Raw genomic sequence first — 23,615 nt, 5'->3', positions numbered from 1 at the left:
CCCTCTGTAACACTGTTAGAGAGAGATGCAAACTGTTTGCTCCCCCAGATATTAATCACTTACTCTGGGTTTACTAATAAACAAAAATGATTTTATTAAGTATAAAAAGTAGTATTTAAGTGGTTTAAAGTAATAACAGACAGAACAAAGCAAAATACCAAGCAAAATAAAACAAAACATGCAGGTCTAAGCCTAATACATTTAAGAAACTGAGTACAGGTAAATCTCACCCTCAGAGATGTTCCAATAAGCTTCTTTCATAGACTAGACTCCTTCTTAGTCTGGGCCCAATCCTTTCCCGGTACAGTTCTTGTTAGTTCCAGCTTAGGTGGTAACTCTGGGGTTTCTCATGACTGGCAGCCCCCTTTGTTCTGTTCCACCCCCTTTTATATCTTTGGCACAAGGCGAGAATCCTTTGTCTCTCTCTGGGTTCCCGCCCTTCCTTCTAAATGGAAAAGCACCAGGTTTAAGATGGATTCCAGTATAATGTGACATGTTCACATGTCCTGTGGGACCCCAAGCCTCCATTCTCTCCGGCCTGACTCTCACAAACGCAGGAAGGCCTGCAAGTAAACAGAGCCATTTACAGCCAATTGTCCTAGTTAATGGGAGCCATCAAGATTCCAAGCCACCATTAATGGCCCACGCTTTGCATAGTTACAATAGGACTTCAGAGTAATACTTCATGTTTCTAGCTTCAGGTATGAGAATGATACATTCATACAAATAGGATGAACAGACTCAGTAGATCATACGCTTTGTAATGATACTTTACAAGAGACCTTTTGCATAAAGCATATTCCAGTTACATCATATTCACACTTATAAACATATTTCCATAAACATATGGAGTGCAACGTCACAAGGGTTTCCCAGCTATCCTGCTGTTAGATAGACCAATGTGGTGTCTTTGCTGGTGTATGCTATAGGCTTGAAAAGTCATTAGTCTTAAAACCTCTCAGTGGCAGACTCCGTACCAATATTGTTGCCGAATCCGGTCCCTGGATGTTGTTTTATTTCACTTTGTTTTGAATTCAATAGAACACTCTTTGCAGCCTGTGACACATGGTGTATAATTAGGACAGTAACAAACAAAGAGGAGTAGAAAGGAAAATAAAGTGTTATGTTTTTGCATTGAAACAATGGATCAGAAAAACTGTTCTCATGGGGAAAGAATTCCAGCAAGTCAGGTCTGTGTGGAGCAAAGGCACTGAACTGTGGGAGGGGAAAAGTTTAACTAGATACTAGCTAAAATCTACTAAAGCACCAGGACCCAAAGTCCCATAAACTTTCAGTGAGATTTGGACTCTGAAGTGTTTGTCACTTTTTTGAAATTTTTACCCATCAACTAGAAATAGAAGGCAAGTAGGGAGTAAGTGGGAATCAAATTATGCAAATAAGATGGTGATCCAAAGTAACAGGCCTTGAATGCTGGAGTCAGAACCCTCAGGGCTGAATCTTCATCTGGAGGAGGTGGAGGTTCTAGATTGTAATTTGTACCAAGTTTTCTAAAAAGCCCTGATACAATCAAAATTAAGGGAAGGAATATGCCTAAAGAAGTTAAATATCAGTGCTGGTGAGAAAAGGTCAAAATTTCAACAACAAAAAGAGGCAAAAAATTCCTTTTTTGGAATTGTTTGTCCTGTTTTTTTTGACCAGCTCTGTGAAATATTCTGTTAGCATAGTTTGAAAACATGCAAGAAGAGAATGTCCTTAATAAAGAACCTGGAAGGGAAAAGGTCAAACTTGCTAGAGATTGAGTTCTAAAAACTTAGCTAATTAAGAGCAATGACAAAGAGGGGACCCTGAAGTTCCCAGGCACATTCTTTATGCTCTGCGCTAAGGTTGTTATGGCATATTTTATCTTCCATTCTTGGGGCCTATTCCAAAGCCCATTGCAGTCTTTCCATTTATTTCAGTGGATTTTGGATCTCCTCAAAGAGGGGGAGTGTGTTCTAGCGTAAGACACTTAGCTCAGCTCTGCCATTGACTTGCTGTTTGACATGTAAGCAAGTCAGGTAGGACTAACTTGCTACACTGCACATACATGTGTGTGGGTTTGGAATGGCTTACCTACCTTGTACATAGCTAACTACAGTACTCTATGGCCCCCACTTCCTGTAGTATCTGAGCGCCTCTCCATCACTAATGCATTATCCTCAGAACACACCTGTGAGATATGGCAATACTATTAGTCCCATTATTTTACAGCTGGGGAACAGTCACTGAGGAACTTAAATGACTTGCCCAAAACCACACCGGAAGCCTGTGAAAGTACCCTGGAGCAGGGTATTGCACAAAGGTCTCCCAAATTGCAGACTAGCACCCTAACCACTGAACCAATCTTCGTCCTTATTGGAGCCATTAAGTACCAAGAAGCATTGCACAGGCTAATTAGACAATCAGTGGTGCTTGTTGTCACGTGCAGTTTAGAACATTGGGCTCTTCTGGGTTAATTTGCAGACATGCTGAGCAATTCTAGAGCCAGCTGAAGTCAATGGGAGTTTGGGAGCTGTGGCTGCTTCCATACCTCTGAAAATCAGGTCCTTTATTTCTACAGGCCTGCACTTATTTACCTTTTTAAAACCCCTTTGAAAACCAGGGAGAATATTCACCTGACTCATAGGGAGCGCTTGGGCTTCATGAATGTGTTCAAAGTGTGCTGTGTTCCTTGGATGAAATGTGCTAGAGTAGTTAACAGATATGCGAAAAAATGTTGGTGCTGTGCTTCTCCTATGTTAACAGGCTTTCAAGGTACGCAGGGACCCCCTGGTCCTGATGGCTTGCAAGGCCCACCAGGTCCTCCTGGAACAGCTTCTGTTGCTCATGGATTCCTTATAACTCGACACAGCCAGACTACAGACACACCACTGTGCCCACAAGGAACAATAAGGATATACGATGGATTTTCTCTTCTGTACGTTCAGGGAAATGAGAGAGCCCATGGCCAGGACTTAGGTGAGATGCATCATATGCACTATTGGTGTGGGTTTTTACAGGGGAAGGAATTACCAGCTTCTTCTCACAATTCTCTGATTCCTTGTAATCCCTAGAATCCTACAGCCCAGGAGGTCATACACATAAGGGTAGGGGCTTGACCGCTGAGATCTGTCATCTCCATGGGCTTGAGCCTGCACCTTAAAGATGCGTGGTCACACACTGAAATTCACAGGCAATATTTTGCCTGCATATTGCAGTTTGGCAATCCGTGCTGTGCATTCATGAGAGGCTGAAAAGAATATGCAGATAGTGTTTAAAAAACAGGGGTGAGGAGTCTATATTTCCTTTAAGCACAGTAAGATGAGAATTCTTTTCTGTATCATAATTCATATATGTGTATATCTTCTGTAGGCACTGCTGGGAGCTGTCTCCGCCGTTTCAGCACCATGCCCTTCATGTTCTGTAACATCAACAATGTGTGTAATTTTGCATCAAGAAATGATTATTCCTATTGGCTGTCCACTCCGAAGCCAATGCCAATGAGCATGGAGCCACTGACTGGGCAGAGCATTCAGCCATTCATTAGCCGGTGAGCCAAAATAGGCTGTAAGATTTTGCATGGGATCTGTAAAGATAACACATCTTGTTGAAATGTGGTTTTGAGCCTGCAGGCTGAATATTAAGACATGGTAAAATGATTAATCATTTGTGTGTATTTTCTCTGAGGAATAATAGAACAACTTCTTATTTTAATGGCGGTGAATGTGTTGTGTGTAATCCAGTCTAGTGCCTCAGAGCAGGGGACTGGCAACCACTACTGATTTGCTACTTTTATTTCCACAGCACCTGAGAATGCTGTGGACATTTTCATTATTTTTCATTTTTATTCCATTCGTTGATCTAAAATCTCATGAATTTTGGTGCTTTTAAGGGGACATCATCATTTAAAAACATTTTAAAAAACAAACTAATAGGCCAAAAGCTTTTAAATATCTGTTTTTACTTCTCATTTATGCACAGCACTTCTTGCGCTTTATTTAGCATGGACAGTGAAAGTAGACTAGACCAGTTTCCCTTTTTAAAATCATTTTCACCTTCTGGTTCTCAGCAGCATCACAGTGCTATAGTATTTGAGTTGCAAACACTGCAGGACAATCCAGGCAAAAAGAGATTGTTTTGAATGGACCTATTTACATTTCTGAAAACATTTCTGTTAATATCAAGGTTTGTGAAACTTGAGTAACAAAGCCTACAATTCTGGGCCAAAATCACTACCTTACAAGTCCTATCAACTCTGCTCTTTGAATAGCATATAACCTTAAATTGTGCCTCTTGGCATATTCTTATGATTTATGTAGCATCCACAAAGGACTAAAGTCTATGAACATGCACAAGGAGACACAATTAGTGACATAAAGAACTTATAATCATATCTTATGAAGAGAGACAGATGTTTGCATATTTCCTTTCACCCAAGAATCCCAAAGTACTTAGCAAACTTTACAAACTATGAGCCAAATTGTCAGCTGGCAAAACTCCATTGCTTTTGGGGGAATTTTGCCAACTGAAAATTTGGCCCTATATTTAAATATATTGAAATGTAATGTCATAGGGGAAACCTTTTAAACAATGCACAGCAGCAATATATCACAGTTCCGGACAGAGAGTGAAGAATGCCTTATCCGGTGGAAACTAGAAGGGAGGGGTGAGCAGAAACTACCTACCAACCTGGAAGTTTGTCTGGATGCAGGATCTAGCAACCCTAGTCTTTTATAAAAGTGTCATGGAATCTTTAATGAGCATAAGTGGTCAGGACCTTGTCCCTACCTTTCATCGCAAGTCAATACCAAATTGCTGCTCTTATCTGGCACAAAGACTTAAAATTTTGTCGGGACTGGATGGTTGCTCAAAGGTACTCAGAGTAACTTCCAGGAAAAAAAAGCTCTTCCCAGCTTGGGTCAAAAAAGGCTTCTTGATGGGTGATCTGGTAGAGATTCTGCGATTCTTTGAGTAGCTGTCCCTATAGGTATGTGCACACGCCTATGAGCGTTCAATCTGAGATTTTTGGTAGCAGTGTCCATATGCCAGTACCTGTGCTCTACACATCCTCATGCTCCAATCCAGGGGTAAACAGGGGAGGCAGACCTGCCACTGCTCCAGTTCCTTCTCAACCACCTGTGGCTGCAGATGGAGAGTTGTGGTGCCCAGTAGCTTTAGCATTACGTAGCTTGCTTGCTTTTTCTTTTCTTTTTCTTTTTTTCTTTACTTTGTGGTTTTATTTTTTTTCCTCTGTGCAAGCTATGTGCTTTTGGGGCAGGGGGTTCCCCCCACCTTTGTTTTCATGGTTGGGACTTCCTGCCTGTCCTCAGCCCCTTTTTGTCTGTGGCCTTCGTGGCTTGTACCCAAAACCCCAAGCTTCAAACTCTGCCAGGCCTTCCCGTCAGTGACGGACATTCCAGCTGCTTCCACTGTCTCAGTGTATTTCATGTTCCATCGAAGTGTAAGGTCTATGTGGGCTGAAGAGCAAACCCAGGAAGCTGAGAGAGGACAGGCTCAAGATGCTCCTTATAGAGTGTTCTTTAAGACCCACCTCTTTGGGGTCTGATTTTTTTTTTCTTCCCTCCATGCCCACCCCCAGCTGTGGCCCCTATCTCAGCCCCCTTACTCCTCTCTGGGTTCCCCCCTCCCGGAGACATGGCCCTGTTCCCGGCCCCTGCTCTGGTGGATGGGGGGGTTGCAGACAGGGGTAAGGGGGTGCATGAGATAAAAAGCAAAAACTGCTTTTAGCACCCCCACTATTAAAAGTGTTCCAGCACCACTGCCCACTGTAGATACTTTCAAAGATGCTGCCTGGTCGTCTGTGCACACCTTTTCCCACCACTATGCTAATTGTGCAGGCTTCCATAGCACATGCAGCCTTTGGTGCAGCTGTCCTCTAAACTGTACTAGATCCTTCTCCTCAGCACCCACCTCTGTAGCTGGAGCACTGCTTGGGAATCGCCTAAAGCGGAGCACACACAGGGACAACTACTCGAAGAAGGAGAGGTTAATTACCTGTACAGTAACTGCAGTTCTTTGAGATGTTTTGTCCCTATGGGTGCTCCACTGCCTGCCCTCCGTCCCCTCTACACTGTAGTCCTTGCCATGCCAGATTTTATAGTTGAGAAGGAACTGGAGCAGCAGCAGTTCTGCCTTCCCCTGTATGTCCTTGAATCAAAGCACAAGGATTTATAGGGCAGAGGCACAGATCCACAGACACTGCTACCAGAAATCTCTGATGGAAAGTACCCATAGGGACAAATCATCTGAGTGAACTCCAGTTTCTGTACTAGTCAATAACATCTCCAAAAATGAGTTTTCGCTATTAGATTTGTGCAAAATATTACTGGGCCAATTTCTGCCACTGCTGATGTAAATACAACTCCACATGAGGATAATGGGAGGTGAAACCATGTAACAGAGCAAAAATTGGGCTTGAGTGTCCAGCTAATCATAGGTGCTGGAACTAGGGGTGCGGCTGCTGCTGCAGCACCCCCTCACTTAAAGTGCTTTCCATTATATACAGGATTTACAGTTTTGGTTCAATGGCTCACAGCACCCCCACTATACAAATTATTCCAGCACCCCTGGAGCTAATAATTAATTAGAATGAAAGTGCAAGAACATCTGTCTTTATGGTCACTGTTTCAAATCTTGCCCATATCCATAGTGTCACTGTCTTTCAACAGTTGTTTGTATGGTCTAGATCAGTAGTTCTCAAAGCCAGTCCGCCGCTTGTTCAGGGAAAGCCCCTGGCGGGCCAGACCGGTTTGTTTACCTGCCACGTCCGCAGGTTCAGCTGATTGCGGCTCCCACTGGCCGCGGTTCATCGCTCCAGGCCAATGGGGGCTGCAGGAAGTGGCACGGGCCAAGGGACGTGCTGGCCGCCCTTCCCGCAGCCCCCATTGGCCCGGAGCGGCGAACTGCTGCCAGTGGGAACCGCGATTGGCCGAACCTGAGCACGCGGCAGGTAAACAAACCGGTCCGGCCTGCCAGAGACTTTCCCTGAACAAACGGCGGCCCGGCTTTGAGAACCACTGGTCTAGATGAAATAAGTTGACATTTGGAGTCTATTACTTTGTGGCTTTTATGATTTGGATACAAACCCACTATGACTGGCATACTTGTTAGCAGTCTCAGATGACAAGCTAATGATTGAGGGCCTGATCCAATGCCCATTTAAGTAGTTGGGAATCTTTCAATGGCCTTTGGATCACGCTCAAATTATTCTGAAGACTGAACTCCACGTTCTGACCTGTGGCGCTGTTCCCTTGAAATCAGGATTTGTGCACAACAGGAAGGTAGTGTGGCAAGCTAGTTCTACCGCTATGTATTTTACCTATTATGTGGAAAACCAAAGGATGTTAGCTTTCAGTACTGTCAGTCTGGCACCTTTTAAGGATACTACTGTACTATGTATTTTTAAACAGAGCTCTCCCAATTTTAGTGATTGGGCTCACTAAAAGTTAGTTTTTTATAGGTACTCAATGCAATTAGATACAAAAAAAATTCTGATCTATATTCCTATTTGTTTCACTGATGCTGTGGGAAATTCTGCATACATATAAAACTGTTTGAGGGGTGCAGTAGATCTAAATTGTTACAGCAGCCTTTCTTACATTATTTTTTCCCAGTTTTTCCTGTCATTTCTCTAAATTCTCCTGAAATAAAATTAGTATTTGGCTTACTTAATATGTTATTGTAATGGCGTGATGTTTCTTTTATACCTCTCCTCATGTTCAGATGTGCAGTATGTGAAGCTCCTGCCATGGTTATAGCTGTCCATAGTCAGACCATTCAAATTCCGTCATGTCCGCAAGGCTGGGACTCTCTTTGGATTGGTTATTCTTTCATGATGGTAAGGGCCTCCTCCTCTCCCCCCAAATTTACTGTTAACTGTTTGTGGCTTGTACTAGCTACTTCGGGATTTTCTGTTACAAAAAACATTTTGTACCATTAAAATGATATTTACCTATTGCTGCCAACTATGGTAACAGAGATCAGTTATTTCCCAAAATTCAGATGCCACTGTAATCAGTAATCCTAGGTAAATGTTATCTACAGCATTGTCTTAACAAACAGGAAAAAAGAATTAACTTGATTTTTTGAAACAGGGTGACTTCTTCTGGTGCTTATGGATCCCAATTTAACTTACAAGTTGTTTCTTTTCTAGCACACAAGTGCTGGTGCAGAGGGCTCTGGACAGGCCTTGGCATCCCCAGGTTCCTGTTTGGAAGAATTCCGCTCAGCTCCTTTTATTGAGTGTCATGGTCGTGGTACTTGTAATTACTACGCCAATTCATACAGTTTCTGGCTGGCAACTGTAGAGATATCAGAAATGTTTAGGTAAGAGAGCTTATTTCTTGCACATCACTTATTGTGTACTGAATGCATTGGAAATTGCATTTATTTTTAAGGACAAATGGTGATTTAGATCCTTATTTGACGAATTAATCCTTGTAAAACTGGAAATTTTTGCCTTTTCCCTCATCTAAATGTGTGTGTCATGCTTTCTAAGACCAGTTTTCCAGGAATTTGTTTACTTGGGAAAATCTTTTACATCTTGTCCGAACTTGCTGGGTGCATTCTGCTTGCTGTTTTGCAAGGACTCAGAGCTACTTTCTCCCCACCCTTACTTACATTGACCAGTAGCTTATTCCAAAAGTAGTCCCATTGTAATGAGTGAGACTATATCAAAGCGTGATGTATTTATTCAATGTGAGTAACGATGTCACAGTCTGACACTGAATGATCATTTTTGTGTTTTTTCTTGACATTTAGACAGACTCAGATATCTCAAATGTTGTTTGCAGGAGTACAGGCATGAAATCCTGGCCCCACTGACGTCAGTGGAAGTTTTGCCATCGACTTCTCTGGGGCCATGATTTCACCTTAGGATTTTGCAAACTCTTCAGGCTTGTACTCTTATCACTTCCTTCACAAATTTAGAGTGGTACCATTGTTCTATGGAAAAATAACTTGTTTTCATAGAAACAAATTTTATAACCGAATGGTGACTTGTCTCTCAAATGAAAATTAACAAGTTCTGACTGCAGCTTATATTGGAAAAATGACAGCTGTCAACTTCACAAATGTTGCACAATGAGCTTTATCCACAAAATGTGTTATACAACGTTAGTGGGTATCTACAACATGGAAATCAAGTTACTTCCAATTATAACACCGAAGTAATACCATTTATTTTTGTATTAGGCAGTCGTCATGCCATTGGTTTGCAGTTTGGCTGATCAGTGGTAATTAACATGTTGTCCTGACCAGTAATAACCCTCATGCATCTTTTAATCTCCTCTTCTTCCTTATCATCATTCACTATTTTCAGTCTTGCCCAAACTTAGCTTTCTGTTTATTTCTCCTTTTCAAAAATGTGTTTATACCGTTCACTTAAAAGAAGTGGACTACTCATATGTGACCAAGTAATGACAGTCTTGCATGTGATGGCAGGGGCAAGGCTCAACAGCTAGGGGTTCACTTCCAGTTTCTTTCAGGAATATAAGCTCATGCTTCAGGGTTTCAGCCGGCCATCTGCAGGGGTCAGGAAGAGATTCTTTCCACCACTCCAGCGCGTGGTGTTTTGCTTTGTTTTATTTTTTAAATCTCCTTTCTCTGAAGCATCAGGGCTGGCCACAGCTGGAGATGACATTGGATTGAGAGAGTCAGACCTCTGAGGTGGCACCGAGCATTCTCTCTCTCAGGTGCTTGGCTGGCAGGTTCCTGTTCACACACTCACGGTCTAACTAATCACCATATATGGGGACAGAAAGGAATTTTCCAAGTCAGATTGGCAATGACCGTGGGGATTTTTTGCCTTCCTATGCAGGGCTTGGGTATGGTTCACTTGCCAGGGTTATCTAGATATATCTCACTTTATTATCGTTTCCCTGCCATTGTGGGCTCTCCAGAACTAGTGCATCTTGGTCCCGCCTACAGGCGGATAGTAGTCTAGCCTCCTGTGAGCTATAAAACTTTGGTCTAATTTTGGTTGTTCGGTTTAGTGTCCGAGTGCTGGGTGCCATTGGTGGCCAGTGATATACAGAAGGTCAGGCAGATGATCTGGTGGTCTCTTCTGGCCTTAAACTTTATGACCTAGTTGGACTTTTTTTATATAATCACTCATGTACATACCCTTACACAACGGAAGGAAATAATTTGTTAAATCTGTCATCTTTACATTTTCATCTCATTGAACAGTGACATTTTATTATGAAATAATTCCATTCAAATGAGAAGTCAGAAGTTTACAGATGTAAATTCTTCCATGTTTTTTTTTGGGGGGGGGGGCGAGAGGGGATAGATCATGTTGTATTTTGTAATTGCCCAACAAATACCATTTCTAAAAGACACCCTTCACTCAAATCGGTGTTTGTGGACTGCCCCCAACTGTCTGGCATGTTGGGCTGATGTAGTTTGCTGGCACAACACCTTCTACCTATTGAAATACTGGTCTAAAACAAACAACTCACGAGGGATTTTAGGGAGAGTAATGAAATAAGTGCTTGATCAAGAAGGTGCTAAGCACATGCAGTTCCCTTTCAGGAAGGCACTTAACCACATCCTTAAGTCCTATTGATGTGAAAGGCACTCAGCACCTTTCAAGTCCAGGCTCCTGTAAGCATAAGAAAAGCTAACCTTGTGTGTTTGTGTTTCCACCAACCAGTAAACCTCAGTCAGAGACATTGAAAGCTGGAGACCTGAGGACACGTATTAGTCGTTGTCAAGTTTGTATGAAGAGGACGTAACATCTTGGAGAATTTTTGTCAAACCATGAGAATTCCTAGGGCGCACTGTCCTCCAGCTGTAACAATGGTGCTACTGTGCAGAAAGGAAAAAAAACAACAAAAAACAAATCCAAACTGGTTTAAAAGTGCAGATTCAGCTGTACCTCACCAAAGGCTGTCTGGTGCATATTTGACAAAAGGACTAAAACAAAGGAATTAATCTCTTGGAAATGGAAAAGACGCTTGAGGTTCACAGAGGATCAGAAGATGAAGTTTTAATTTCGCTCCTAGTACCAAAATGGCACTTTTTTGATCAACCAAGAGAAAAACAACAAAATACAACGCACTGAGTATGTTTAAAATAACAAGACTGCAGTTTTGAAAAACACTTTTTCATGGTGCTACTAACCCTACTGTATCCCAGGTTTTTAATATGAAATGTTAAGCTTATTCTCTTTGTAAGTAATGAAATGTGTATATTGTGTAAACACCTTTTTAATTCAAACCTTCAATTATTAGGCACAAATCAGCCTAAAATCACTCTTCACAAAAAGTGTATTAAAGACAAGTTTAAATTTACAGCAGTATTTTATATAAAATCAAGGGCAATGGAGAGAATCTATACCTTTTACACCTAACTACTACTGATTTTTAAAGTTTTGTTTCCTCCCTCAAGTTCCAATCTGAGTTTATTTGGGGAATGTACAATACTTCTCTAGTCATTTTGATCAGGGTTTTAAATGTTTATACTTACACCATGCTATCAATGGTGTTATTTGTGCTTAGAAATCCAAACCATTTTAAAAGGATTTTTTTATTCTGTGAAAATATGTGAAAAGATTATCCATATCCTATGTCTTTTTTTTAAATGAAAACAAGTCATATTCATGATTTAGTAGTAACCAGTTTGCTTCAGCAAAAAATACCCCTTGGAAATATCAAATTGCCAAAGCATTTAAGGTTATGCTTCCAAAAACTTTCTTTGCTCCGAAGTGGTGTCATGTATATTATCCAGAATAGCTGTACACTCTGAAAAAACTGAAATAAAGCAAAAACTGGCTAAACCCGATCTTTTTCATATTTATAAATGTATCCTCTAATCATTCTTATGTGAATTATATACATCCATGATGGACTTATACAAGGCAACAGTTTTTGTGTATGTATAATTCAATAAAGGCCGTGAAAGGTCACAGAGCTCCTTGTTTCTTGCATCAGTATATAAGAATCCTACTGTATCTGTCACACGTTTTGCAATAGTTGCAAAGAAATGATCAAAATTTGTATACACAACTGTTTGTGCTTGTTTGATTTCTGTGGTCAATACTATTTCTTGCATTTATGTGTAAGCATTTAGCACTCCCCAACAAAGGAAGTGAGACTGTGCGTTTTCCAGGTGATCAGCCTTCCTTGATGTATTAATTGTATTTAACCACCTTCACCATTCATGAGGACAAATGTAGCCTGAGAATTAATGTATTGCTTTATAAAAAGCTTTATATTTCAGCTTATTTTGAGTAATGCTAACTAATTATCAGTGACATCTGGCTAATGGCTGTTCTGCCTCTGAATTTCTGATGCCAGCTATACATTAGGCTTGCAGCCACTCAAAAATATATATATATATATATATATATAATATCCCTGCTGAAAACTGAGACATAGAAATGAGTTACTAGGCGAGGTGGCAAAGGTTAATAAAATGAGATAAGTGGAGGATTAACAGCATTTGTGTAAATATGAAAATGGCAATTATACAAAGGTTTACTCTAAAATATAATAGTGTGTTTTTCAATGTTAACAAAGTCTATGTACGCCTCATGATTTGTTTATACATATATAACATTGGGGTATTGGGCCTGTACTACAGCCACAAGGCTCATATCTACCCTTTTGTGAGTTGCCTGCAAATCCATGATGGTAGAGAGTGAACGAATCAACCAAACATTCCCTTCTACTTATTTTATTTGGTTGATCTCACATGTAAAGAAACAAAACTGAACCGGCTGCTGCTAACCCCAAACTAGAAAACTGTTAACTAAAGATGACATCAAATCCCAACTCCTGTCTACCTCCCCAAGAACTAGGGTTAAATAGATGGGCCTCGAACTTTTGGGCCTGGCACAATACATTTGAGACTATTTATACCAACACAGCTTGAGTGCTTGTACTGATCACAGCTGTGTTCCAGTCCAGCACAGGCAGAGTGGCAGGTTCCCACATAAAAGAACTTGAGACAGATGAAAAGCAGATCCTTCCTACATTGTGGAGCCTTGGTTTCCACAATGACATTTCCTGTGGCTGTTGGACTGTGCATGCTCTTCCTAGGATCCTGCTAGCATTGCTATATTCTGTGTCATGAGCTCATGCATCCTCTAGAGCATGTAAACGTCTCAGTGAATACTAGAGCAGCAATTTTCAGTATAAATTATAGTCCCTACTATAACAATGTATAGAACAGCTATTCCTTGATTCCTAGCGCTGTATGTCAAATCCCTTACTTGCATCCGATGAAGTGAGCTGTAGCTCACGAAAGCTTATGCTCAAATAAATTGGTTAGTCTCTAAGGTGCCACAAGTACTCCTTTTCTTTTTGCGAATACAGACTAACACGGCTGTTACTCTAAATCCCTTACTATCACAGAACTGCTAGGTAACCAAAATAAAATAGAGGGATGTGGAGCAGCTGCATGCTGGTGGATGCTGCTGCGTGGCTGCCTCTCCTGTGCATGAGCTGCCCAATTCCATTTTGCATGTTGCTGCTGCCATGCAGTACAGAAAAAGCTCTTGGATCTTAATAAAATCCATGGTGAGGTTTCCAGCAAGCTTTTCTCAGCATTGCTCTATTAAGAAACAACAGTCTAGAAAGGAAAGATGGTCTTGTAGTTACGGCAGTAGGCTAAGATCTGGGAGTTCTTCATTCAATTCCCACCTCTTCCATATACTATTCCTTGTGTTACCTTAGGCAAGTCCCTTAATCTCTCTGGGCCTCAATTTCTCATTTGTAAAATGGGGATAATTTTTTTTTCCACATCTTTTGTCTTATGCACTTAATTTGTAAGCTCTTTGGGCAGAGGCTCCCTATGTATGTGCAAAACCTACAATAGGTGCTCAATCCTGGCTGGGGCCTCTGGGTGTACCGTAATATAAATACAACTGGCAAAACCTTCTGTTCTGCAGATTTTTGATATTACAAGTGGAACAATCCTTTGACCTGCAGGGTGTTCGGAGACAAATCCGCACTGCCAAAACTGCCTTTATCATTTTTTCCCCCAGGTTGGCTTCAGAATCCAAAAGGACCCACTTTTCAGGTCAGATGTGGCCAAAATCTTGTGAAAACGTGTATATAGTTTTGGTGCTGCTAGACCTGTGCTCAAGCCTTAGAATGGCCTCAAACCCAAATTGCAGCCTAAAGGTACTCTTGGATTTAAATACTACCAGTCCACCCCCTCTGTAATTAAAAATGTTCTGAGTTAGGATTCCAGATTTGAGAGCATTTAATGTAATTGTTTTTCTCAAGTAATTCAGCGTTGTAACTGAAGCAGTTGCGTTGGCTGTATTCACATAGAGCCTGGTCTATTCCTAGTTTACCTTCAGTAGTAATTATGTGGAAACTGGTTTAGGAGACAGATGATCCTTTATACAATACTTTATGCGAATACAGACTAACACGGCTGTTCCTCTGAAACCTGTCTTTATACAAATTGTACATGGATAAGATTTGTGTGTTAACCACATGAGGGCACTATAAGCTTTCAAAGATAATTTAAGAAAAGTTGAGTGCCTACATCAGCAATGGTTTTAACAAAAATATATCAAAATATGGAGGATGTAGATTAACTTTCTTTGCTCAATGTTTGTTTTACTTGTTTTTAAAGGTGAATTGCAAGCAGTTTGTCGAATGGATTGAATTGGTGTCTATCTTCATAATAGAATTGCTGCAAACTAGGCTGACTTGCTAAAGTATAACTTGTATAATACTAACATGTAAATCTTTAAAACACTAACAGAGGGAGGCTAGCCCCTGCCACTCTGTTGTACTCTTAAGTGTCAAAGTTGCACATGGGCCTCTGTCCTTACTGTCTTTCCTAGTAATGAGATTCCTGTGTTAATCTTTGTACCAAAGCTGTATATTGGCTGTCTGTACCTTTAGGCTATTTCATGGGTATGGAGTGAGATTGATTTATACATCATACTTCGATGGTACGGTTCTCTGAAATTCTTCAAAGTGGATGTCTGTGAAATATTTCAGAACCGTTTGATTTAGGATAGACTAGAAGTGTATATGGACTATGGACTTTGGATTTAATGACTTCTAGACCTGTAACCAGTGAAAACTGACATCCCCTACACCAAAGGCCACTACAGTCTAATGGTAGGGTTTCATCACTTTTATTCTTTTTTTTAAAGGTATACAACTTTAAAAAATATTTCCTCTTTTAACCTTACAAATGTCAAAATGCTCATAGATCAATGTGTCCAAAAGATCTGAGATCTCAAAAGAGCATTACCTTTTATATGTGTTTGTTTAAATTGTATGGTATTTCCTAATATGCATGCTAGTAGCATGAGTCAGTGTGCTGCCCACATTGTAGAGAAGTCTCTTTTGTGGGGCACCAGTGAGGGAAGTTCATTTTGCTAGATTTAGAACTCTTCTACTTTGAGCAATATATAGTTGTAACACAGATCTTTCCCAGCAGCAACCTCGGGTTTACACAACCCCTGTGGCTGGGGCTGTAATACTGTTGCTGCTATGGCTACCTCCGCTACAAGCACAAGCTAGGAATTGTGCAAGAAAGATTGTGATATTCTAGTCTTCAGGAGTGTTTTATTGACAAAAAGCAGGACACCGTTGCTAAGGAAAGGTAGTAGTGATCAACTCAGAAGAGCAGTAATGGAATATAAAGCCTTTCAAAACATCAGATAAAACTTGAAATGTGAGGGATGGGTGATGTGATCACTAGTTTGCTACAATGACTGATTTCATCATAAACCAACTACAATTGGCAGGGGGATAAGGATTAACTGTTAGGTAAATCAAACTATGCTATTAGTCCTCAAAGTAACCCTTGCGGCTTTTAGCTGAAGTGCAGGGCACAGATGTTAAACTGGAGCCTTCTGTGGATTCACTACTCTCTGTCCCTCCCCTTTAAAGATAAGAATTTAGATTAACTTGATATTATGAGGAAAAAACGCATCTGACCTAGGTATACATAAAATACTAGTTGAGGGGGTGTTTGCCATGACTGAACTGAGGCTTTCCAACACTCTTACTATACTAGGAAGATGTCCTGAGCTCTGAAACCTAGACTACAATTACAAATTCCTGGTCTCCTCTGAGATGTTCCTTTATGGTCTGTTGCAGTTGAGGGAAGGAGAAACTATTGTTTAAAGGCACCATCTATTGTTAATGGAAAAAAGAGGGGAAGAGAATATGGACATAAGTTTTCTCTAGTCTATCAAGCACGATTCACTGGAATTTGAAGGCCACCTTTTTCCTTCCCAAACCTGGAGAAGTCACAGGCAGAAAATAAGCACCGAGAATTGCCAAATATAGGAATTTTAAGGTTGTTCAGTACTTCACTACTTCTCTACCAACTGTACATGACCTATCCTGCCACACTGTAAGTATGCTCTTCGCTTAACTCTTTCTGTAACAGAGATGCTGTATGTGTACTAGAGCTGCTCAAAAGAATTTTCCAACCAAAAGGCAACTTTTTTCCTTTGCAAAAGTGTAACTATTTTTAAAATGTGTAGCTTCGTCTTCCACTCCTAGATATGAAAGTAGTGACTAACTGTCTTCTGGTTTTGATCGAGGACTTTCCCTTGTTTCAAAGCTGATAGTTTTGTCTACTTTACCCAGCCAGAGGGTTGGTCCTTGAAAGACTAAAGCATTTAACACAGTTCAGGTCCAATGAGCTCTTTAAGGTACCTTAAGTAGTTACTTTGAATGGGACTGTTGCAACAGCCTTTATGCTATTTGGATAATTTTCACTGTTTGTTTACTTTTGGTATGCCTGCTTCTGCCACATACTAGAAGTACTGTTTCCTTTTTCTTCCACAACAGGGGCTGCTTGCTGTAAAATGAGGCCCTGAATAAGGAGCCTAGTTAGGATAATTGTCTTACAAAAACTTGGTTAGAGGGACTTAATGCATTCAACTAACTCCTGAAAGTAAGTTTAATATTTTGAACAAAGGGAGTATGACTTGAATGGAGTATTTAAAAAGTTCTGCAGTTACAGACCCTGATCTTAGAAACGTTACTTTTAGAAGTCAAATTCATGGTGAAAGATAAAGAATTTAGCGTCTTATTAATGAGTTCACCAATATATATGCTCTAGTAAACTAAGTTCTTGCTTCAGTAAATATATGCAGGGATAGGAAATTTAAGAGAGTATGAAATGAGGTGTAGTATCCAAAAGTCCTCATTGAGGTTGTCTTCACGGTAAAAAATAACCTCTAGAAAATCAGCAGTAATAGCAGGGCTTGCTTTGTACAACCAGGCGCTGAAGAAAGCCAGCCCGCTTCCCATGACATTTCTCAGAATTCCATCGCATGGTGCAGAGGAGCAGTTGTCAACCCACAACCCAATTAGCACACAGCTGTGGCCCAGCTCAGCTGTGTGCTAAAGGCTGTGGGTGATCCCTGGGGGAGGGGTCCACACTGCCCCACTGCCTAGTGTGGGGTGTCAGGCTCCTGGCCTGCCCTGCAGGGTCAGGGCTCCCCACCAGCTGTGGCTATCCAGGGCACCAGCCTGGCCCTGCAAGCTCCAGAGTCTGGGGCAGCCATGTGACTGAGAACCAGGGCAAGCAGCTGGCCTGCCCCGTGAGCTCCAGGGCACCTGGCCCAGTCTGTGGCAGCTGCCTGGCCCTGCAAGCTCCGGTGTCTGGGGCAGCTGCCCACCACTGCAGGGGAACAGGCAGGCAGCCAGCCCCCCATTAGTAGCAGGGGTCCTTGGGTAGGGGCAGCTGCCCACAGAGCAGGGTCCATGGTTGGGGGGTCTGAGCTCCACTGCGGGCCACATATGCGGCCTACAATATTTAATATGATGAGAACCACTGTTGTAGAGAATACTACATGTTCTAGTACTGATCATAAGAATGACCATGCTGGGTTAGACCAAGATCCACCTAGCCCAGTAACCTGTCTTCTGACAGTAGCCAGTGTCAGGTGCTTCGGAGCACATGAACAGAACAGGCAATCAATCCCCCATCCTTCACTCCGAACTCCTTGCAAACAGAGGCTAGGGATACTCAGAGCATGGGGTTACATACCTGCCCCTCCTGGCTAAGAGTGAGCGATGGACCTATCCTCCATGAACTTATCTAGTTCTTTTTTTGAACCCTGTCTCAGTTTTGGCCTTCACAACATCCCCTGGCAAAGAATTCCACAGGTTGACTGTCTAATATGAAGTACTTCCTTTTATTTTTAAACTTGCTCCCTATTAATTTCATTGTATGAGCCCTACTTCTTGTGTTATGTGAAAGAGCACTTCCTTATTCATTTTCTCCACACCAATAAAGATTTGATAAACCTCTATCATATTCCCACTTTAATCATCTCTTTTCTAAGCTGAAAAGTCCCTGTCCTTCTGATCTCACCTCACATGGTAGCTGTTTCATATCCCTAAATAATTTTTGTTGCCTGTCTCTCTCCCTTTTCCAATATATCTTTTTGAGATGGGATGATCAGATGTGCATGCAGTATTCAAAATGTGGGCATACCATGGCTTTATAGAGGCATTGATATTTTCTGTCTTATCTATCCCTTTCCTAAAGGTTCCTAACATTGTTAGCTTTTCTGACTGATACTGCACACTGACCAAATGTTTTCATAGAACTATCCATAATGACTCCAAGATCTCTCAGAGTAGCAACAGCTAATTTAGACCCCATAATTTTGTATGTATAGTTGGGATTATGTTTTCCAACGTGCATTACTTTACATTTATCAACACTGGGCAACAAAATGGCAGAGGAAATTAAGTTACCCAGTTTTAGGAGAGCCTTTGTAACTCTTAACAGATTATTATTAAAATTATTTTAAGTAATTTTGTATCATTTAAGAATTTTGCCACCTCACTGTTTACCCCATTTTCCAGATCATTTATGAATGTGTTGAATAGCACTGGTCCCAGTACAGCCCTCTGGGGGACATGAATATGTCCCCATTACTAACAGACATGTCTATCAATGAGCAAAGAAGTCTACAATATCAAGTTCTAGTGTAACCATTCACATTTAAGTCATTTTTCCAGAGTTAAAGAAGATTGTTGGTCTGAGATATGTTCTCCTGTAAAACTGGTTGAATCCACTCTTCAACAATGTATAAATAGCCCTGTGATGACCAGATGAGCACACCCCTTAAAAGAAAAAGATACTGGTGGGCAGGGGGAAGAGAAATTACACTTCAGCCAATAAAACAGGTTTGTACAAAAAGAAGAGACCCAGGCAGCAGGAGCTACACGAACACATTTACTGCGAGTAGCTCTATGGAAAGCCAAGTCAGATAAATATAAACACTATACAGAGCTTCAAGCCAGTCTCCCAAAACCGCAAGTGCGATATGTTTTACAAAGAAAACAATGTAACAATATTTACAATGGAAGACAAAGCCAGATTAATCAGCTCAACTTTTAAACAGGGCTGAAGCAGAAATAGCAAATATAATGAACAGTTTCAACCATAGACGTTTTAGTTTGTACAGACAATAACTGTCCAATATCGAATTAAATTTACAGGACAAACATTGTTCCATCATTGGTATTTTTGTACTATACAGCAGCATAAACGGGTAGCTGGAAGGTAGTAGACGTAGTGATATGTTTTACATATTCTGAAAGTGTTCTTCCAGCACAATACTGAATAAATTAGTGGCTGTAAACTAAGATTCAAAAAGATTGCATATTTATTATGCTGTACCTGTTAGTATTTGTACCATTATATTTGAGGTTACCCATTTAGTTATTTATTCAGCATTTATTAAATCAGTGCTGTATATTGTACAATGGCAGCCTCAGGACCTAATATATAAATAAGGTATGTAACATGTTCAATTTTTTCAACACAACCTTTTCTTTTCCCAATAGATGTTCTGAACTATCATCCAAATTTCAATTTGTTTGGAAGAAAAAAAAAGCTTTAAAATGGCTGTCTACATATTGCCTTATTAATTTACTACGCCCAAACAAAAACTGTATGGCAAGACAGTGTCATGGTCTATAGAAGTGGTAATATTTTTAAATGAATTATCAAAGTATGTTTAGCAGCAACTAGTAACTGTACTGACTAACTTCTCTTCCAGATTCAAGAACACAGCTGTGCTTTTAAACTCTGCAGCAAGTATTTCTTTCCTGTTAGTTTGTAAACTTATATTAAGTTTGCAAAAAGGTCTTTATAATTTTGTGACATGTACATTTTAAGACTACTCAAAAATAGATTTAGGTACACATCACTCAACATCAAAACTGACAGCATCTAATTTGTTATACAAACTGTACTAGTATTTTAAAGGTTGTATGTCATGTGAGGCAGCCCTACAAAACACTTGTACAATATACAATGTAGAGGATTACCAGCTGTGTGGTGCAGTACAGCATGAGGATTTGTGTACCACTTTTAAACCCCTCATCAAGTCAGTGCCTTTTATTATTATACATTGTATGTTCCAACAACTAGTGTCATGCTTTTAAAGGTCATAGCAGTGTTAAAAGCCTAAACTGATTTGAACCAAAATCAGTAAGAGTGATGCGCCTAGCTCTAATTTTCTACAATTTATTTTTAATTTGAAATAATCGTGGTTTGCAATTTTTCTTTAGGCAGAATGCATTAAGTGATAACCCAATTATTTACTTTCTCATTATGCAAAAAAAAAAAAAATGGTCCCAAATTAAAAGAGGGCTCTGGATGAAAGTAAGATCAGGTAGGGTGGTTTCTCTCTAAAAAGCTACAGCACACATCAATATTGTAAAGCAGAAGTCAAAGTTGTAAAAGACCCTGCACTTTCCCATTTGAGTGCATGAATGGAAACCTCAATTTATATTTTATACATGTTTATAAACAAATGGACCGGGATAATTTACATGTAATCAACAAGACAACCAGCCCTTTAATCTTACCTTATACATATCAGAATTCTGAGCAACAAACTTCAGTTTAAGCTCTGACATACAATTAAAAATACTAAGCTCTGTGATCAAAAACCACCTCCTATACTATAAAGCAAAATATCAAAGAGGTATGTCCATCACAGATTTAGGTTCAGTTACATGGTTCTCTCTCAGCCCTCTCCAAAAAAAAATTTCTGACCTGCCAAAATATTTCTAAGCAATACATGTTTAAGCTAACGTACCAGAGAAACAAAACCCATATTAAATAGACCATCAGCCACCAGCTTTGACTTCTCAATATAAATAAAAACAAATTAGGGGGAGAGGCAGAGAGAAGTAAAAAGGAAGTTGTAGGAATCCCCTCTGCAGCATTCCCAATGCCTCTCAAACAAATGTGCTGCGGAAAAACAAATTCCATCACCAAAACACAGCTATGAAAAATCTTAATTCAAATTAACTCAACTATAGACAGCGGATGTCTAAGCAAAAATCATGACAATGATGTGTGTACGTCTGTGCTGGTGGAAGTGAAAGTAGCTGGCTGGAGTTGAGCTCTGCTTCCAAAAGCACCACACAGTTTCTGGAGATACCAGTAGAAAAGCCGCCTCTTCTAACAATGGTTTCCATGGCAATGCAGTCAGTCTGGAAGAAACAAAAAAAAAAAAACAGTGAGTGACACTACAGAAAAACTATTTTCTGTTGAAAAGAGGATATGGGGTTTACCCATCAAAACAAATGACATATTGAAAGTAGGACAAAGGTGACAAGTTCTTAAAAGGGGGTTAATTAAACAGATTCCTGCTAGATTCCTCAGAAGGACTATGGGAAAATCAAAGAAGAGAATGCCTCACTTAGAGAATCCATCTCAAGTGTACACTCCTCTCATTGCCTTCTGGACAGGACTCCAAGAGTCTAGTCTATTGTGGGTAACTAGCCATATTATGCAGATATGATCAATAAAGCTCATAATTACTTATGTAACTCACTACCAAATTAGACTGCTTTAAAGAGATACCTGTGATATGACAAGGATAGGTTATATACATAGCGGCCATTTATTACAAACACACAATGAAAAAGGTGAATATTAGTGATTCTGTTCACCCAGCTATAATTAAAATTGTGCATGACTGGAGTCAAAATTAAATGTTTTTACAGCAGTTTCACATGAGAAAGGAGAGGCCTATGACCGGTGCCAATCTTAACCCTGAGCTTTCAGAAAAATTCATTTGGTCATTAAAAAGAAAAGGAGTACTTGTGGCACCTTAGAAACTAACCAATTTATTTGAGCATAAGCTTTCGTGAGCTACAGCTCACTTCATCGGATGCATACTGTGGAAAGTGTAGAAGATCTTTTTATATACACACAAAGCATGAAACAATACCTCCTCCCACCCCACTCTCCTGCTGCTAATAGCTTATCTAAAGTGATCACTCTCCTTATAATGTGTATGATAATCAAGGTGGGCCATTTCCAGCACAAATCCAGGGTTTAACAAGAACGTGGGGGGGGGAGGAAAAAACAAGGGGAAATAGGTTACCTTGCATAATGACTTAGCCACTCCCAGTCTCTATTCAAGCCTAAGTTAATTGTATCCAATTTGCAAATGAATTCCAATTCAGCAGTCTCTCGCTGGAGTCTGGATTTGAAGTTTTTCTGTTGATGGTGGGATCAACCTCAGCCTGGTCCAGTCCACATAAGAGATCCACTTCCTGGACACTACAGTGCTAATAAACAATAGTCACATAAACACCACCCTATACCGGAAACCTACTGACCGCTATTCCTACCTACATGCCTCCAGCTTTCACCCTGACCACACCACACGATCCATCGTCTACAGCCAAGCTCTGCGATACAACCGCATTTGCTCCAACCCCTCAGACAGAGACAAACACCTACAAGAGCTCTATCAAGCATTCTTACAACTACAATACCCACCTGCAGAAGTGAAGAAAAAGACTGATAGAGCCAGAAGAGTTCCCAGAAATCTCCTACTACAGGACAGGCCTAACAAAGAAAATAACAGAACGCCACTAGCCGTCACCTTCAGCCCCCAACTAAAACCCCTCCAATGCATTATTAAGGATCTACAACCTATCCTGAAGGATGACCCAACACTCTCACAAATCTTGCGAGACAGGCCAGTCCTTGCCTACACACAGCCCCCCTAACCTGAAGCAAATACTCACCAGCAACCACATACCACACAACAGAACCACTAACCCAGGAACCTACCCTTGCAACAAAGCCCGTTGCCAACTGTGCCCACATATCTATTCAGGGGACACCATCACAGGGCCTAATAACATCAGCCACACTATCAGAGGCTCATTCACCTGCACATCCACCAATGTGATATATGCCATCATGTGCCAGCAATGCCCCTCTGCCATGTACATTGGTCAAACTGGACAGTCTCTACGTAAAAGAATAAATGGACACAAATCAGATGTCAAGAATTATAACATTCATAAACCAGTCGGAGAACACTTCAATCTCTCTGGTCACGCGATTACAGATATGAAAGTTGTGATATTACAACAAAAAAACTTCAAATCCAGACTCCAGTGAGAGACTGCTGAATTGGAATTCATTTGCAAATTGGATACAATTAACTTAGACTTGAATAGAGACTGGGAGTGGCTAAGTCATTATGCAAGGTAACCTATTTCCCCTCGTTTTTTCCTACCCACCCCCACCCCCCGACGTTCTTGTTAAACCCTGGATTTGTGCTGGAAATGGCCCACCTTGATTATCATACACATTGTAAGGAGAGTGGTCACTTTAGA

The 23,615-nt window shown here is 40.6% G+C and overlaps 2 protein-coding genes across 3 annotated transcripts in view; one reads left to right on the top strand and one right to left on the bottom strand.

Annotated features, from left to right (window-relative positions):
• The window catches only part of COL4A5 (collagen type IV alpha 5 chain), a 138,634-nt gene extending 126,401 nt beyond the window's left edge, over positions 1-12,233 (top strand). The window contains exons 47-51 of the mRNA XM_073361228.2: positions 2,746-2,958; positions 3,352-3,529; positions 7,723-7,837; positions 8,153-8,325; positions 10,655-12,233. Of these exons, the coding sequence (XP_073217329.2) occupies positions 2,746-2,958; positions 3,352-3,529; positions 7,723-7,837; positions 8,153-8,325; positions 10,655-10,736 (761 nt within the window). The 3' untranslated portion in view covers positions 10,737-12,233. The remainder of the gene's footprint in view (positions 1-2,745; positions 2,959-3,351; positions 3,530-7,722; positions 7,838-8,152; positions 8,326-10,654) is intronic.
• Positions 12,234-13,319: 1,086 nt separating this feature from the next.
• IRS4 (insulin receptor substrate 4) overlaps positions 13,320-23,615 on the bottom strand; it is a 40,449-nt gene continuing 30,153 nt past the window's right edge. For both annotated transcript variants that reach the window (XR_012160973.2, XM_073361231.2), the window contains one exon: positions 13,320-21,464. Coding sequence is in view for 1 of the 2 variants with exons in the window: in XM_073361231.2 (XP_073217332.1) it covers positions 21,460-21,464 (5 nt within the window). In the remaining variant the exon portion in view is untranslated. The remainder of the gene's footprint in view (positions 21,465-23,615) is intronic.

The sequence above is a fragment of the Lepidochelys kempii genome, chromosome 9 (genome assembly GCF_965140285.1).
Source record: "Lepidochelys kempii isolate rLepKem1 chromosome 9, rLepKem1.hap1, whole genome shotgun sequence".
Classification (NCBI taxonomy): Eukaryota; Metazoa; Chordata; order Testudines; family Cheloniidae; genus Lepidochelys; species Lepidochelys kempii.
The sequence above is the reverse complement of the archived record's forward strand: the minus strand, read 5'-3'. Positions and strand labels throughout refer to the sequence as shown.